We start from the raw sequence: 17,203 nt of genomic DNA, 5'->3' as shown, positions 1-17,203 counted from the left end.
AGCAATACAGCCTCTGACTGCCTGAAGCACTGGCATTTACAGAACATGAACCATCCATTTATTGCCTTGTGTTTCTCCAGACAGGCTTGCTCATCAGTTAACTGAAATGTACAGTTTCTTCTTTGCACTCTTCTTCAGAGCTTCCTTCTATTCTGCAGGCACTATTTATTTGCAACATGTTTATTATGCATGATTATTTTTCTATCTTAGGAAAAAACAACACAAGAGAATGGTGGCTTTGAATTTGGGAATAGTGATCATTTGTAGCATGAGATGTGGCAACAAGCTACCATGATATGGCTCCAGCTGTGCAGCTGTCTCCCTTAGGACTTGTTCCAAAAAGCTCATCCAGCTGTACACCTCGTTATTAAGGCTGAGGAGTTAAAGGTGGCTGGATATGATACTAAACCCGTCATTCTTCTGTGTGCTGTTGAATAGAGGAACTGGCTTGACCTAACCAGGCCAGGGGTTATTAGGTCCAAGCAGATCTTTGTCTGAACAGACAAAAGAGCAGCTCCCCATTGTAACTCATGGTACTTTGCAGGAAGCCCCATGAATTTCAACGATCCCCTGGACCCAACAGATGTTCACTAAAAATGCCCTTCCCTTCTCCCAGTCCCAGCACTGTTTTCATAATGGGAGGGGGGAAAGGGAGCAGAGGGAGCTTGTTCTGGGGGCGGAGTTGCCCAGCCAGCACTGGAGGGTGGGGTGGGTGGATTGGAGCCCCCGAAGTGGAGGGCTAGCAGGTAGCAAACCATAAAGCAGCTAGCACATCATATCCTTTTCAGATGAAAAGCTCTGTGTTAGAGAAGGTATTTGCCTCATAAAACCCGACCAAAGGAAGCTGGATAGGAAGGTTGGGATAAACTGGATTCCCAGCCTATCCTTGAGCCATTATCTCATTTCTTTACAACCTTCTTTTATCATCCATAAACTTTCTTAAGTGCTCTTAATTAGGTTTGTATTTGATTTTCTAGGCAGGTTCCCTGCTGGCAATGTCCCAAAATACGTCTTGCTGGACCTAAAATAGTCTGAAAAACACAGTTACATATGCTGAAGTTGGGTGAGCTGTGGTGTAGGGAGCCACCTTTCTACTAGCCAGCTGTTGTATGAGCAGTTTATCACTGGCCAGAACATGTAATACAGGATCTAAACACAGGCATCAGGCAGAACTACTGAGAGGACCAAACACGACACTCTGGAGATCTGCTGTATGCACCAACATGTAAATTGTTCCTGGAAAGTATGCTTGGTAATGCTGCAGTCTGCAAGCCAGTATTGATGTGCATGAATAAGTAAAACATTTGGTCACTGGTCGCAATGTGCTTTAGATGGAATACATGGTGAAAGAGAAATTCTTCCCAATTCTGTGTAGTTCAGTCAGTGTGAGGACTAAGACTAGCTCCATAGATCAACAGAAAATTATATCTGCTCTTTTATTACATATTTTTTTAATGGAAAGTAGTTAAGATACCAGGTTTTAAGTGATCATCAATTGAGTCTTATTATATACCAGTGTAATCCTAGTATTTGATGAAGTGAAAGGGGTGATCATACGCAGGACAGAAGAGAATGTCATTGAAAGATGAAACAAGTGATTTCACTATAAGGGTGTAAAGAAGAAAGTGAGGACAGAGAAGCCTTTGTAGTTAGTGGAATTGCACTGGGAAGAAAAGGAAACTTAAAAACCTTACTTTGTGACTCAAGAACCTTATTGTTCTAGGCTAAGAGGTCTGATACTCCCTCAACTACATATTCAGTTCTGCCTACGTGCTAAACAAGTGTATAACATTATTATTCTGATATGGTGGCATTTTAGACTCTCTTTGCATGTGGGAATGGCAAAACAGGATGTGAGGCAGGGGAGAATCAGGATTCTCTATTCAGCAAATTCAGAAACAGTTCTTGCCTTCAGCAGTCAGACCCATGTATGTAACTCAATGGTGGTCACTGGGACTCTGTTGATTTATACAAGCAAAGGATCTGACCCTCCATAAAAATCTGGTTTAACTGGTTTCCCACCAATGTTGATAATATTCATACTGTGTCTTACGGCTGACTGTTTCCCTAGCATTCTTTTCATAACAGTGGTTACAAATCGTAGCCCTGATATAACAATCCCCTTGAAACAGCTATTAAGCAGTCACTAGGACTCATATCTTGCAGTATCCTCCTCCACCAGGCTATGGTATAATTGTTCTAGATCATATAGCTTCCTCAGTGTCAGAGAGCTAATCAAAGAGACACTGCCTCCCTCCTTCCCAGAAACACTTTACCCATGCAGAAGGGCTCAGCTGATTACATATTACCACTTAAAAATACTGTAAATAAATACAGAAAAAATGGAATTAACTCTCATGCAATGTACACAGAGGAATTTTATTTATAAAAATGGCAGATGCATCACACACCACTCAGCACTGTACTTCTGCTGTGCTGAATTGGATTGAAACTGGATAACCTGAGCACCTGGCATGGGCTCCAAACTCACTAGCCAGAATGAGCAATGAAATGGCAGATTCCCAATCTGCTGCAGTCACTCAACGAGCAGGTAAATGAAGCTTTAGAAAAGGAACCAAGTGCTGGCCCCAATCATGAGACACCCCAAATCCCCAAAGAAGTACTGGGTCATTTTGGTGTCTGACAGTATAATTCACTGGGTGCACAGAAACATTGCTGTAATTGTTGTCTTGATGATAGCTGCCAGGTAGCTAGTTACAGGCTAACTTACAGAAACCTCCTGGACTTGGTATCAACGAGCCATTATCCAGAAGTGACACAGAACACCAACATTTGTATTTCTTAAATATGCTAAGTGGTTTGGAATAGGGGGTCTCTGTTTCAAAGCCACTGACCATTTTGCCTAGTGAGTTGACTATCTCAGTTGAATGTTTTCCATGAGAAAGATACAGTATTGAGGATGTTGTTTCTTAAATTAAGAACAGATATATTGTCAAAGCACATTAAAATACATAGAGAGTAAACAACAGGCCAAGAACATGAGAGGAAAGATGAAACACCATTGCACCATTACCATTGCATCACCATGCAACTGGTACCATACCATTTACAGAGATCTTCAGCTAGTCTTTTCCAGTGCCTTCTTGTGGGGACAGAGAAAAAGCTTTGCTAGATATTATTTGAAGAAGTTTGACACTTTGGATCCATCACTTTCTGTTCTACAGCCTTAGCTGTTCACTCTGCAAACAATCTTGTGAGCAGTATTCCTTATACAAACAGTTTCACTGAGGCCTGAACCATGTGCAAATCAACTCTGTGATAATGTGGTTGCAGAACTTAGGTCTAATGATGATAAACCTATAATTGTCTCATATTATGTAACCTGCCCACTCTTTTAGAAAACTTGTTACATTTACTGCCAGTGCTTAGAGTCACAAGCATTGGTTCTTCACCCATTTATAATCACCTCATTTTCTAGATGAAAAAAAACTGTTTAGTTCTACCCTTTCATCATTTAGGACTATTAAAGGAATAGAAAGAGAACCTTTAGCAACAACTCTGTCCTGGGTGAGAAGAACATATCAAGGAAGTCAAGGATAGTTAGACATGGTAATAGGAATCCCACTTACCCTTAGGTACAAAATCTTCTTACTAAGCAATATTTTGTCTTTGTTTAGAGTAGTTCTTTTACAGTAAGTACCTGTCACATAGCAACAGAACATTAATAATATATATATGTGTGTGTGTGTTAAGCTCCCACATTTAGAAGCTTTTAATGGAGAAACACTTAATTCTTTTAAAAAATAATAATAAATAATGTCAACTTTTTTTCTTTACATTAAAAAATCTGTACATGATAACACAATGTAACAAAATACAGTTCTGTTTTGCACGTTGTGGCTCTCATCTTTGGGATATATCTTCATCCAAGAGGTTACAGGTTCACAGTCTTGAACCTGCACATTGCCCCCTCAATTAAAGTCAGACTCCCAAGGTGCCTAGCTCTACAGCCATGCGTGTCATTCACATGCAAAGGAGGAATCTTCTTACAGGAAACATAGTAACACATGCATGCAGGAAGTACCTAGGAAATGAGATTTTTGTAAGGGGACAAGTGTGTACAGCAATAGTTGAAAGCTCTAAAACTTTTTAAATATGTCTCAGAGCTGGAAGGAATCCAAAAAAAATCATGCAAGTGGGATTTATTCTTACAGCTTTAGCTAGGAAAGCTGTTTAGATGACACACATTTATCAAGATGGCACTTAGTGATCAATTACAGATTGATATTCTCCAATCTCTTCACCAACCTTCTTTTACAGTAGGAGTGCCCAAAGTTTGCCCAAGTAAGGACTGCACTGATGACCTGCCAGGAGATTGAGACACATCTAATTGCAGGAAGTGGAACAGAACATGACTGCTGTCTTCTGGCCACTTAGCTCAAGATGAAATAGCATTTGCAGGGACTTGCACAGTCCCTGTGGGCCATATATCCTTACCAAATATAGTACATCTCTGTGGGGCTTGTTTCAAATCTTCATGGGCTGCTTTTGCTCCATGAATCTTCCAACAGAGATCTTGGTTGAAGAGACTTCTTAAAAAGCATCTACAGAACCAGACTTCCTGGGATGGGAGGAAATCAGCAGTTCATGCTGACATCACACAAATAAAGCGTATAAAAAACCCCTCACATTTTAATAAAGAATATGGAAGTGCTACCTCTCCTGATAGCACCATAATATGTGGGTGTGACCTTAAAAAGATAAAGGAAGAAACAATTTACCATGGTTTCATGTTAGGTTTTCAAGTCAAATTTTGAAATTATAAGATCACAATATCATTGTCAAAAAACCAAGATGTGGCCTGTGCAAAGATGGCAGCAGAGGAAAAAATAGCACTCTGTTTTTGGGCGTAGTTTGTGTGGGTGTTATCTGTATACAGTGAAGTACGTCTGCATTCCCCTGTAAAGCACTGCAAATATGGTCCTGCTCTGATAACATGGTCCAGACATTCTTCTGCAGCAGCAGAGAGGTCTCCTCAATCATCCTGTTCGTTACATCCCCTCCTGTGCCTCATGAGTCTCCATATTCATGAGGCTGGGCATTCATCTCAGATCCATACAAGAGGCACCATGAAAATGAAGATGAATGAGTTTGTATTAAAGTACTACAGCCCAAGAACCTTCCAGTCCTGAAGGTGGATTGTTCTCTTCCAGGTTCTTGGTTAGAAACAGGACTCCTGGGATTCTGGGTCATTGTGGATGGGAAGCTTCTCATGTTCCTGATGATGTCCATTGTGTAAAACTGTATACCTGTTGGGGGGGGGAAATCAAACAGTAGTCATTAACTCAAATTAAAAGGACAGGCTGGGAGTTTTCTTGTCTAAAGTCGGTTTCCTGGAAAACCGGGAACGTATGACTTCAGCATGGTTCCAACAGCAATTTTCCCTTGATCTGCCTGTGAAGTAACATGTAAAACCAAATTTTGCTCGTGATGGGAGAATAAATCTATTTATCAATCTATCTATCTGTCTATCAATGTCACCTCAAACCCTGTTAATGTGTGTATAACTAAGCAGTGACTACTAGCAAATAAATCAGGCTGTTTAATTAAGATACCTTGGACAGTGTTGACTAACCTGGCAACATAGTAGGGGATTTCTTCAATGTAGGGGTTAAAGAATTATTTCACTTCGGTGTGGAACATTTACACTCTTTTGGGTGACCCAGAGATCTAGCCACTACATACTAAACACATTGGATTTCTATCCATGGTAAGCAATTGTCTCAGTGCTGATCATTGCTTGGCCACTCAAAGCAGTGCCGGGCAGGAATACAATCCTTTGGAGTCTCCAGATACTTATATGTAGATAAGCTTCTGTAGATAAGTATCAAGGCCAACTTAAAAAAATGCAACACAGACATTAACTCATGGGAGACCATCACCCGGGACTGCCCCAAATGGAAGTAGAGTCTGCTGCAGGGATTTCAGTAGTTTGAAACCTCATGCCAACAACAAGAGATGGAAAAATGAGACCGGCAGAAACAGCGTGCCACAGACCAGATCAAAGATCCAGCACCAGTCACCCCACATGGAAACCAAGCTTCAGTAGAGTCTGTTGATCCTAGATAGGTCACATCAGCCATCTTTGGATGCACAGGTAAGACAATCATGGAAGACATACATCCTTAACTGCAAGGGATTGCTGAAGGTGTGTAGCTATTCCCCAGCTTGTAAGATGAAAGCAGTTGGAGGGAGAATCCCTTTTATGTGTTCATTACTGATTTCCTTCAGACTTTGTACCCAAACTGAATGTGGAAGATGTGATAAGAACTGTCCCATTTTCTAAACTCCAGGCAGCCTCATGCGGCTGTTCCTAAAATAGCTTCATGTGCATCAAGTGATAGTACTTTAGCTCTGTTTTCTCTCCCTCGTACTGAAAAGAGATCTGGAGTGGAATGCGAAGTAAAAAGAAGCAGATCTGAGATGATCATAGCTGGTGTCAAATTGTTGTTTTCAAACTCTTGTAACCTTGAATCAAACCTCCTTGTTAATCTCTGGGTTCAAAATAAATGCTGCGCGGTATTGGAAGGGTGGGGGAATGTGGGTGGATGCTCTTCATGGATGCAGCTTACTTTAATGACTCTTCATGATACCACTATCACTGTGTGAGGTCAGAGAGCTCAGCATCCAATATTTTCAAACTCTCTTGAAAATCTTCCTGCGTGTTTTGTTGCCTAAATGGGAGCTGAGTTCTTATGCAAATGTGACCACAGTTTTGGTATCTATGGGTATTAGACAATGCTGGCCCATTAATGAGCCTGATTCTAGGTCTTGTTCATCCGCTTTTGTGCTGCTTTGTCTCTATAAAAGGGCTGTAATGCCACCTTAAATGATTACTATAACATTCATCAGACCTAGGTGAAATTCAGGGTGGGTATAGACTTAGCCTAATAGTTTATACTATAGTTTGTACAAAGCACCTCAGTCACATCTCATTTAAGTACCGCAATAACACATGGCTGGGTATAATTTGGAACAGTCCTGGGGATCCTCTTTTGCCTCTAGAGACCAAATCAGCCCCTGACCTAGCACAGAACTGGGAAGCTGAAAAAGTGTTGGAAAATCCTTGTCACCTTGCTTTGAGCAGAAACAGCTCAGAGAATCGTGGTCAGTGTCTCCAATAAAACTCTCCTAACCTCGGGTGTTTGGAGCTTAACTATGTTATTCCTCTTCAGCTGGAACTTCTGAAATTTCCCTGACACGTACCTTGCCCTGGAATGAGCGCTTAAAAGAATATAATCAATCCCATCACTTTAATGCAGAGCTGCATGTATGGAAGTTAATTGTCGTGGTGCCCTGTGACCAGTAGGGTCCCCCAAGGCTCTGTCCTTGGACCCATATTCAACATTTTCATTAATGATGTGGACATTGGAGTCAGAAGTGGACTGGCCAAGTTCGCCAATGACACCAAACTTTGGGGCAAAGCATCCACACCAGAAGACAGGAGGGCAATCCATGCTGACCTGGACAAGCTCAGCAAATGGGCGGACAAGAATCTTTTGTTTAACAATGGTGTTTAACACTGAAAAATGCAAAGTGGTCCACCTTGGGAGGAAAAACCTGCAGCATCTTTATAGGCTCAACAGTGCTACACTGGCTAGCACTACGGAAGAAAGAGACTTGGGGGTCACATGTCCCCCCTGCTACACCACATGCCCCAATATACCCTTCCCTCCCAAGCTACACCCCCACTGCATGTGCAATCAGGCTGGGGGGGGCATGATTAACCCTTTGTGAGCTGCGTGCAGCCTGCAGGCCACAAGATGGACAGCCCTGCTTTAACATGTGAGTAAAGAGGAAAGTGAAATAGCATTAGTTTCAGATCCATTTATATTCTAGCAAAATAGTATCTAGAATTGCATTCTCCTGTTTCATACTGGGGCCTGTAGAGTCATGGCACAAAGACTGATGTCCATATATCAGAGAAAGGCCTAGTGCACAAGCTGCAATATGAATACCCCTGATGTTTGAGGAAGTTTAGTTCTAGAGATAAATGTGGCCTGGCTTTAGCCTATCCCCCTAAAAAAGGATTCACTAAGGAAATCCAGAGCAGGGATCTGTGCTGCACACCGAGTGAAGAAAGATCCTGTGCTCTGACAAGAGCCAGCAAGCTGCAGTAATGCACAGCTGCTCTGTAGCAAGACAGTTAATTGTTTTCTCTGGACATCAGGAAAACAGCAGCACATTGTTCTTCATTTCTGGCAGCTGAAAAGGAGTTGTTCACATTCAGCCTTCTAGGAAGTGGCGCCGTTTGTAAGACAACCACGTAAGCTAAGGAGAGATCATTAAATTGCATTAGATCTCTCAGGGAAGACATTTATTTTTATATGATGTCTGCTACTTGGACCAGAAGTTCCAGCTCTTTGCCAGGTAGAAAATGACACTGCATAGTCATGCCAAAGTGTGAAAGTTAAAATGAGGGAATAATGGGTATTCTTGTCTGCTGACATTTGCTGGGTTTCCAAGAAGTCCATCAAGGAAACTGCTGAAGATGCTGGGCTGTATTATTGTTTTCAAATTCACTTGGTTCTCCTTTTAAATGAAACCTAAAAGCTTCTGAGCATTTACATGGGGCACTTCGAAGGACAAGTAAAGAAGACCATGCGTCACAGAATCATAGAGCCCACCACCTCTCTGGTTAACCTGTCCCAGTGCTTCACCACCCTCCTAGTGCAAAAGTTTTTCCTAATCTAATCTAAACTTCCCTTGCTGTAACTTGAGAGCATTTCTCCTTGTTCTGTTGTCTACCACCACTGAGAACATAGGGTCCTGCCTTTCCAACATCATTAAGATTTATTCAGTCTTTTCTCTGAAAACATCATGTTCACTTTACAGGAACAAACACTTGCAGAAAGCAAATTTCCTAATGCAACACACATGTATTTGTGAACCTGACTTTTATGTTCACAAATATGCAATAATTACATTTAATGTACCACACCATCATCTAATCAGGGAGAACAACACCGTATGACTTACCTCACCCATCCTCACAAAGAAAGTCTGCATGGACCCTGAATTGCTGGTATAACTGTTTCAAGATACATTTGTCAAACAGACTGAATAATGAACGAATCAGAGGAAATCACAGTCGGTAAGCAGAAAGAGAGGCTAAACTCATTAAATAACATTTCCACTACAAATTGTTTACTTAGCCATGCTACTAGATGAAGGTTTAGTATGGGATTACAAAAATTGCTCCTTTCTTTCTGTTACAGCTGAAGCTGCCTCCTCCCATAGCTCAGAAAAGAGTACTATTGCTATCTCATTTGATGGGTTTGCTCAGACCACTGTATCGCTCAGCAAGATTGGCCAAGCAGACTGGGAACACATTACCACCCATAAAGGGACTCTTCTTAGGCTTGCCAAATGGTACTTCAGTTGTGATGATGATCAATTTGGAGATAATTGCTTCTGCAGCACACACTGTTTTGACAATCCAATGGGTATTTTAATTAAGTGGTTGGATTAGCTTTTTTCCACAGTGGAGGGGACTAGGGTTAAAACTCTGACAGACCCTTCAGAGAAATGGAGAGTCTTGGACCCTAAAATATCCTCAGAATCAGTCTGCGCCAGGTAAACAGCCACCAGCGGTTGTAAGGTAGTTCTCACATTAACTCCCCGCTGATCTTTCTCTCACACTGATCTGCATAAGCAGCTAAGCAAGCAAACCTTGTTTGTAGGCGTGATGCTGTTGCCATGATGGCTCAAGAAATATGCAAGAAGCAAGACATTTTTTGAGCGATATATTTTTTGGACCAGCTGCATGGTTGGGATAGACAAAGGCAAGCTTTCAGGTATCAGTGCACTTCCTCTGGTCTCTGGGAGAGAAGCAGCTGAGACAGGTGTATTCCACTTGAAACCAAGTTGTTACGGTTCATCATTGGTTTACCCCAGAGGCCCCATGCTCCAAAACATGCCCCCACTAAAATTATAGGAGCCTGATGTTCCCACTTGTGCCTCCTCTTTCAGGTGAAAGATCTGTCCTGAAAAACCTGAATAAACAAAACCTCAGAGAGAAAGTTTCCTACAGCAATATCTCTTCCCATAGTGAGAGATAGGGAGATCCTTTCAAGAGTGCTGTGGGGTGCTGCAAAATGTTAGCACTAAGTGTGCAAACATGATTCATAAGATAAGCCCAGAGTTTTCACATAGCAATCCACAGCGTTAACACCATTCTGACCTATTTTGGAGTACTTTTCAACAGAAGAGCTGCTCTATTGTTTTTCTGTAGCCAAAATAAGAGTGACAACCAAGAGCTGGCATTTTCCAAGTTGTGCCTCCAATCTACTGAGAGGTGTCTTAGAACTAGAAAGGTGGAGAACCACTACTGCAAATGGTCATGAAGTAGTCCCTTTAACAATATAACCCTAACCATCCACATCCATTCGGTGGGTGCCAGATTTAGGGAGAAAACCTTTGCCACCCATCTCAGGTGGTGCAGCTGTCTTGGCTGGTTGCTAATCCCTTCCTAATTTGTAGGATCCGGACTTTGAGTTTATCATCTTACACAAAATTGATGTTGGTGGCTACTGCAAAGGAGAGGGGAGCACTTCTTACTAGGAATATGTCACGAGAAGCCTTTGAGTTTGAATTGTATTAGCAGGCCCTGCTCAGAAAGGAGTGAAAATATCTCCTTTAAGCTGGAGTTGACACACTAATAGATGACAGAAGGGAACCCAAGTGAAAAAGTTCTTCCCACACTTTTCAAAAACTTTAAATAAACATTATGGTCTCAACAGCTCTTGTCCTTTTAACCTTTAAAAGTAGAAACATTTATTTCTGAGTCATAATACAACAGACAAAAATGAAAAAAGATAAATACTGAGAACGGTCTGAGCGTGGCAAAAGTACTAAACTCAACTCAGTGGATGCCAGATTGATGGAGAAAACCTCTGCCACCCATCTCAGGTAGTGCAGCTGCCTTGCTGTTTGATAATCCCTCTGTTTACAGCATCAGGTCCTTGTTGAATGACACACTTCAATCTGAATACACAAGAGACTGGCTTTTGCTGCTATGGCTGGGGAACAGTCCTTGGAGCCTTTTACTGAATTATACAGCTGCCCTATTAATATGCTTGGAAGAATCTGATTTGAATTGGTAGATGTTGGAGGTTGTTCATTCTGTCTCTTACCTAAAAAATGAAGGAAAGCTTATTAACGCAAGGCTGATTTTCTTTTTAATTTTCACATGGGGCTAAAAAGTGTCAATGTCTGCAGCCTTATATTGCTTCCACTTCCACGTGTATCTCTGAATGGTTGTATTCTTTGTGTCGTCATTTTACCGTGTGTGTGGTTATGCTTGCATCTGCGTTGGCAATGTGCATTGTCTGTGGGTGTATATTTTGTATTCCTGGGCACTGCGGTGCTGTATGTGGGAGTGTGTTTGTGTTGTGGGTGGGCGCTACTGCCCCTAAGCAAAGACGTCAGCATTCATCAAAGCTTGAGGAGGCTTAAATCTGAACTATGTAGAAATCTGATTATCAGCAGGTATCACTGTATTGCTGAATTTATTACACATTTCTGCTTCTGCAGGTGTTGTCTTATTCAGTAGACTTATTTTGAACAAATAAGTTATCTGTATTTTTATATATTTCATGCTAATACAAAAATTAAGATGAAAAATTGTGAATAAGATTCAGCATTACTGTTGTCGATTAAAATTAAATCTGTCTAAAACTATCACATGAGCTACCACTAAATATAACGTGGGCCTAACAGATGTGTGGGCCTAAGGGATTTTCCTTGTAACCCAGTTTTACACAGGTGTGGCTCCACTGATGTTGGCTGAGTATTACTCCTGCCTGACACTGGAGTAGAGAGATGAGAAACAGGCTCATACAGATCTGAACTGGCATTAGGTTTCGCTAGTGATGCTTCATTCCTGATGTGCTTCTTTTCAAAGTGTTTCCTCACCCAGGGGAGAACCACATACAGAACTCCTCGGCAATGTGACACAAACTGATATGAAGGAACAAAGCTGGGGGAAATTGTTTGTCTGAAATCTTTTTTTCAGGAAAAAAATGAGGATCCAGCAACATCAAGCTGATTAGTAACTCTGCAATTTAATTGAACTCTTCACATTAAAAAATAAAAGCCTCAACAAGTCTGGGAAAAAAATCCAGACATCTTCTAAATGAAACATTGGAAGTATTCTCAACTGAAATGGGCTCTGGTTTTGACATTTCCTAACCTCCATTTTTAATAAAATTTAACAAGTTGCTAATTGTCTGTGGTCTAAATGAAATTATTCATTTTGCTGGGAGCAAATCTTTTTTTAAGATTCTGGTGCAATTAATATCCCTTTCTTTACATCCATCAAATATATATATATTTAAATAGCTTTGCTTTGCCCCCAAATAATTTTCTTTATCCATTTTCTCCCCCAAAATTGCCAAACAACCAAAATACCTATTATTTGCCTAGCTCTGTGAAGCAGACACATGCCAGGAATGCAGAGAGCTAGAAACCATAATGGGTGTGAAAAGACCTTGCTGTGCGCTATCTGGCCGAATAGCTTTAATGTTAAAAAATGACTTGACATTTTGCAAGATGTGTATTTATTTAGCTCAGTAAATGATGCTACATTTGTTTTAATTCACTGGCTGGCTATTCTGAGCACTTTAGCTTGGATTAAAAACCTTGCCGTTTCATGACATTCTAGGCTAAGTAAGACCTGATAACTGGAAAAATTGTCTGTACACTAGGTAATGTACATGTTTAAAGAAACAGGTGTCCCTACTCCAAGATATGGATACCAACATCTTCAGTTTAAATACTAGTAAAGTTGCCAATAGCTCTCAGAGCCTAAATCAAATAGAAACCCATTGTGCTGGGCTCTGGCCAGACACATTACAAGGCCGTGCTGACCTGAAGAGTTTACAGTCTAATTTGAGCTGCAACAATTGGGAGTAAAAGATGACTGGAAAGGAGGCAGGCCCAGAGTAACAACCATAGGAATGTGGAGTTACACACACTTGCTTTTTGGCAATTGAGAGGGTTCAAGTTAAAATTAGAGACGTGCAGAAAAGTTTTTCCAGCCTGCAAAAAATGTTCCAGAGTTCAAATATTTTTCCTGTTCCTTTTTGGGATAACACTGACATTTTTCATGAAAAAACAGAGGGGGAGGGGGAGAGAGAGAAAGACCCCAGCCAGAACGACTAGCAGTCTAAATCAGGCAGAGAAAGGCCACAACTATAACGTGTCTATTGGTTACTGGCTATTATTGGATATATGAGAGGACTATCGCTCTGTCCATGTCCTATTTCTCTCTTGCTCTTTTTTCCCTTCATCAGTTGGTTCAGTAAAAACTCTTGGTTTCAACAAATCAGCATGTCCAATGAGGAAATGTTTCCTTAAAAAGTTCCAACTAGCTCTAGTAAAAATACATTTTTTTCCATACACCAGAAATAGTGATGCTCTCAGGAATCCCTCATGAAGAAGCGTAAGCGGTCTGCCTTTCAAGTGCCTCTGCTCTTCAGAGGCTCGACTCAAGAGCACTCAAATCCCGTAACCTCGTATTAAATACTCCAGAAAGTATTCACAGTCTGTGAACCCTAAAGGATCCTGCAGCTGTTTCAGAGTTGTCAGTAGAAATGATGGCGATTCATCACTTATGGATATAGTACTCTGTCCCATAGGAGACACATTGGGAAGGAACCAAATTTTCAGCCATTTCTCTCTTGATGAGGACTGCACAGAAGCTGCCTACTGCAAGAAACTTTATTTCTTAATACAGTAAAAGCCCTGTTTTCTGGCATGAGTGGGGAATGGGGGGGTGCTAGTAATCTAAAAATGCCAGTTACCTGAGGCACGGGGGTTTTCAGCTGGACGTAGAGCTGGGGGGGGGCGATGGCAATCGCACACAGAGCAGGGATGGGGGGTAGCAGGGGGGTAGCAGCGGCTGCATGCGGAGCAGCAGCAGCACAGGGTGATGGGTAGTGGGGGGGGGAGGTGGCAGCAGCCACTCCCGTGTGCAAACTTCCCTCCCTACCCCTGCCTGCATCTGGCCAGACGGAAATTCCAGTTAATAGAAATGCTAGTTAGTAAAATGCCGGATAACTGGGCTTTCAGTGTAGCTTGCTAAAGGCTCTTACATTGCACAGGCCCAAACCTCCCTGCTGCAACAGAATACACTGATTGCTGTGGGACAGCATGTGCCAGCCTAGGGGGAAGTTGATATAAATAAAGAGGACCTGGTGAGTGGTTTAAAAAATATTTAACGGTAAGAGCTGGCGCAGCCCAAATCTCTGAAAATGAATCAAGGAAACCTGGACATGCCTTCTCTATTTTTGTCCGTGTTAGACAAGAGCCTAAAGTGTCAATAAGAAATAAGAGGCAAAGATGGTACGTGGACAATATAATCAGAAAAAATCTAACGTGCAAATGATTGGGTACATAAACGTCGAATCCAGCAGGTGGCAGAGCTGAAGCAGCCCAAAAAAGTAATGAAGGTGGAGTGCTGAAATGATATTTCTAAGAGGAAAGGCAGGCTGACACGTGGCCCCTTACAATTTCAGCGCCAGATTCCAGGGGATGTCTGTTACAACCAGACAAGTCGAGTACACTAGTCGCTAGTCACCACATCAGACAAGAAATGGTAGAGAGCCTTGAAGCAGACGAGAAAGGCAGTTCATATTCTGCACCTTGAGAATCCAAAAAAATCCAAAGACTGGATTTCTCTCAGCGGTCTGAGAGTTTCAGAAATCCCTAACTGCATTATGCAGATGAACAACAGAAAGAACCATTTCTGCTAAATGAGAACAAAATGAGGCGCCAAGACTACATTTCATTGGAGCTTAGCAAATACAGTGAAACCGGAGTTGAGACTACCTCTTTGGATTGCAAACTGTGTTGGGCTAGTGACCCTCTGGGCCCACAGCTGCAGATATCTTTTGTGGTTACCAACTGTGGCTATGTATGATGTCTTTATTATAGCACAACACCCAATGTTGTGTCCATTTCCCGAAGCCCTGTTCCCTCCCGATGCATTTGAAGAGAGCGAATGAGAATAAATAGCCCTCTGCTATAATGAATCAGGACTACAGTTAACAATTACTTGGCAGCCCAGAGTAGTTCATTTTAATGGACACCGCATTGTGAAATAAGCCTCCAACCATCTGTTAGGGCCCATAATTATAAATGCAAACAACATAATTCACAAACACTTCATAAAAGAGAAAGAGAGTGAGAGGAGGGGAGAGGGAAGAGATTAAGATTACTGTATATGTTAGTTAATCCAGATGCTAAAGCACGTGCTCTATTTTATTCCTGCTTTAAGCATAGGTAGAAAACGTTCTCCAGAACCAATTCTTCATTTTCTGGTAATTCACAAGTGTTTTCCTGCCTCAAATAATGATGTAGCAAGAGAAAGTGGGGCAGGTATGAACTTGACATAGGGATATAATCATGTCTGATAGATGTGTGGGGGAAAAATTGGCTTTTAAATGGGTTTTGGCAAGGGAGACTGGTGTATCTATTCCTCAAGTGGAAGAAGTTTCAAAACAATAAGAAAGTGGAGGGAAAACATATTTCATATTTCATATTTTTAATAACACCTTCCATGCTTACCTGTGTTGAGGGTAAAAAAAAAGGTCTGACTTTCTGAAAATGACGTGTTCAACACTTTGTTACTGTTTTCACCTAGAGAATATTGGAAAACAGTCCGAAAATTGGTGGGGGGGAGAAATAGACTACAGTATTTCACAATGAAAGAAGAAAAGTTTTAAACATATTTCATTTTAACCTCTATTTTAACCTTTTTGTTTTTAAAGATGTTTTTCATGTACATAAATTGAATTAGTTTGATTTTTTAAATTTAGGTTCAACAAAATCCTGCCTTCTAATAAAGCAATATTTCACTGGAAAACCTCCAGGGCTGAGGTGTGAAGCAGTTCTTGGACAGTCTAAACAGGGAGCAAATATCTAGTTGAAGGCTGCTCCCAAGCTTAATGAATTCTGGGGATCCACAGATTCCCTTTGCCCCTACTTCCTCTGTGATCCATAGTGCTTTTCTGGAGTTTCTCTAATCAGGATTACATTATATCTGTAGTAGCGTGAATGCCAGCCTTAACTGCCTACTTTCTGGGAATTGGAAAGCACTTACAATGAGAGTCAAGGGGATAGTGCACATGTCTAGTCAACGCACCAGATTTGGCATAGACACAGTGTAGACAAGCCCTTGAAGTCCTGGTGGTTTTTGTAAACCCTTTTTTTTTGGAAATGAAAGAAGAGAACAATATCCTTTATCCAGTTTTAGGGTGGAGCTTTCTGCTTAAGTTCAGACCAAACACATTGCCTAATGAGTTGTGTCTACTCCCAACCACTTTAAACAACGCCAAAATGGAAGCTAGTTGATCATTTTTAAGGGAATCTTTATCTGTCAGGAAATGCTGTATTGTTGTAATCAAAATATTTCGCAGAAACATGCCAATTTTCCCCAAATTTCATTTAAAAAATCAAAATGAAAGGGTCTGATAAGGTTAAAATGTTCATGAGGTTTTAAGCCTCTTCAACATTTCAATTTTCTATTTTGACATGACTTTTCCATTTAAAATGTACTGTTTTATTTTAAATTGTGATATGAAAGTAACCTTTGAATTTGAGATGTTTTGTTTGACCCAAAATGTATTTCTTTTCAAAATTTTTAATTTAAGGGGGGATTTTGAAAGTTGATATTTCATCTCAGAATGGAAACAAATGTTGGTAGTTTGGAATTTTCTGTAAAATGGAAATGCATGTTTCTGTACAGCTGCACCCAACACTAGGAGAACACTAGACAATATAAATGAAATGTAGACTCAAATCATTCTCATATTAGTCAATAATAGGTCTGTCTTCATAAACAAGGTCACCTGGCTTTGATTCTTTGACTTGAAGGGAGTTTGAGAGGCAAGGGAGTCAGTAGGAAAAGCAAAGCTACTGATTCCACGTAGCTTCAGGTGAACTACCAACCAATGCCAGACTATGGCTAGGGACAAAAGTAAGAGAACAGAAGTTCAGTGCGCATAAGCCAGTTTCCAAATGGCTGAAACTGGTTTAAGATAAATCTGGTATCAGACATAACTGACTTAGGTCAACCCGGATCACGAACCTTTTGCCCCAGACCCCCTTCCTGGTTCAAGTTAAATTACAGTCCTCCAGCATCCCAGCATGCTTTGCAACCCTGGGCTGTGCTGTGCTG

General features: G+C 41.1%; 1 protein-coding gene across 2 annotated transcripts in view; it reads right to left on the bottom strand.

Annotated features, from left to right (window-relative positions):
* Positions 1 to 2,360: 2,360 nt before the first annotated feature.
* HTR4 (5-hydroxytryptamine receptor 4) overlaps positions 2,361 to 17,203 on the bottom strand; it is a 253,864-nt gene continuing 239,021 nt past the window's right edge. For both annotated transcript variants that reach the window (XM_090065166.1, XM_090065167.1), the window contains one exon: positions 2,361 to 5,270. In XM_090065166.1, coding sequence (XP_089921292.1) covers positions 5,183 to 5,270 — 88 coding nt within the window. In that variant the 3' untranslated portion in view covers positions 2,361 to 5,182. The remainder of the gene's footprint in view (positions 5,271 to 17,203) is intronic.

Source organism: Crocodylus siamensis, chromosome 10 (assembly GCF_052110815.1).
Source record: "Crocodylus siamensis isolate JL-2025a chromosome 10, ASM5211081v1, whole genome shotgun sequence".
NCBI lineage: Eukaryota > Metazoa > Chordata > Crocodylia > Crocodylidae > Crocodylus > Crocodylus siamensis.
The sequence above is the reverse complement of the archived record's forward strand: the minus strand, read 5'-3'. Positions and strand labels throughout refer to the sequence as shown.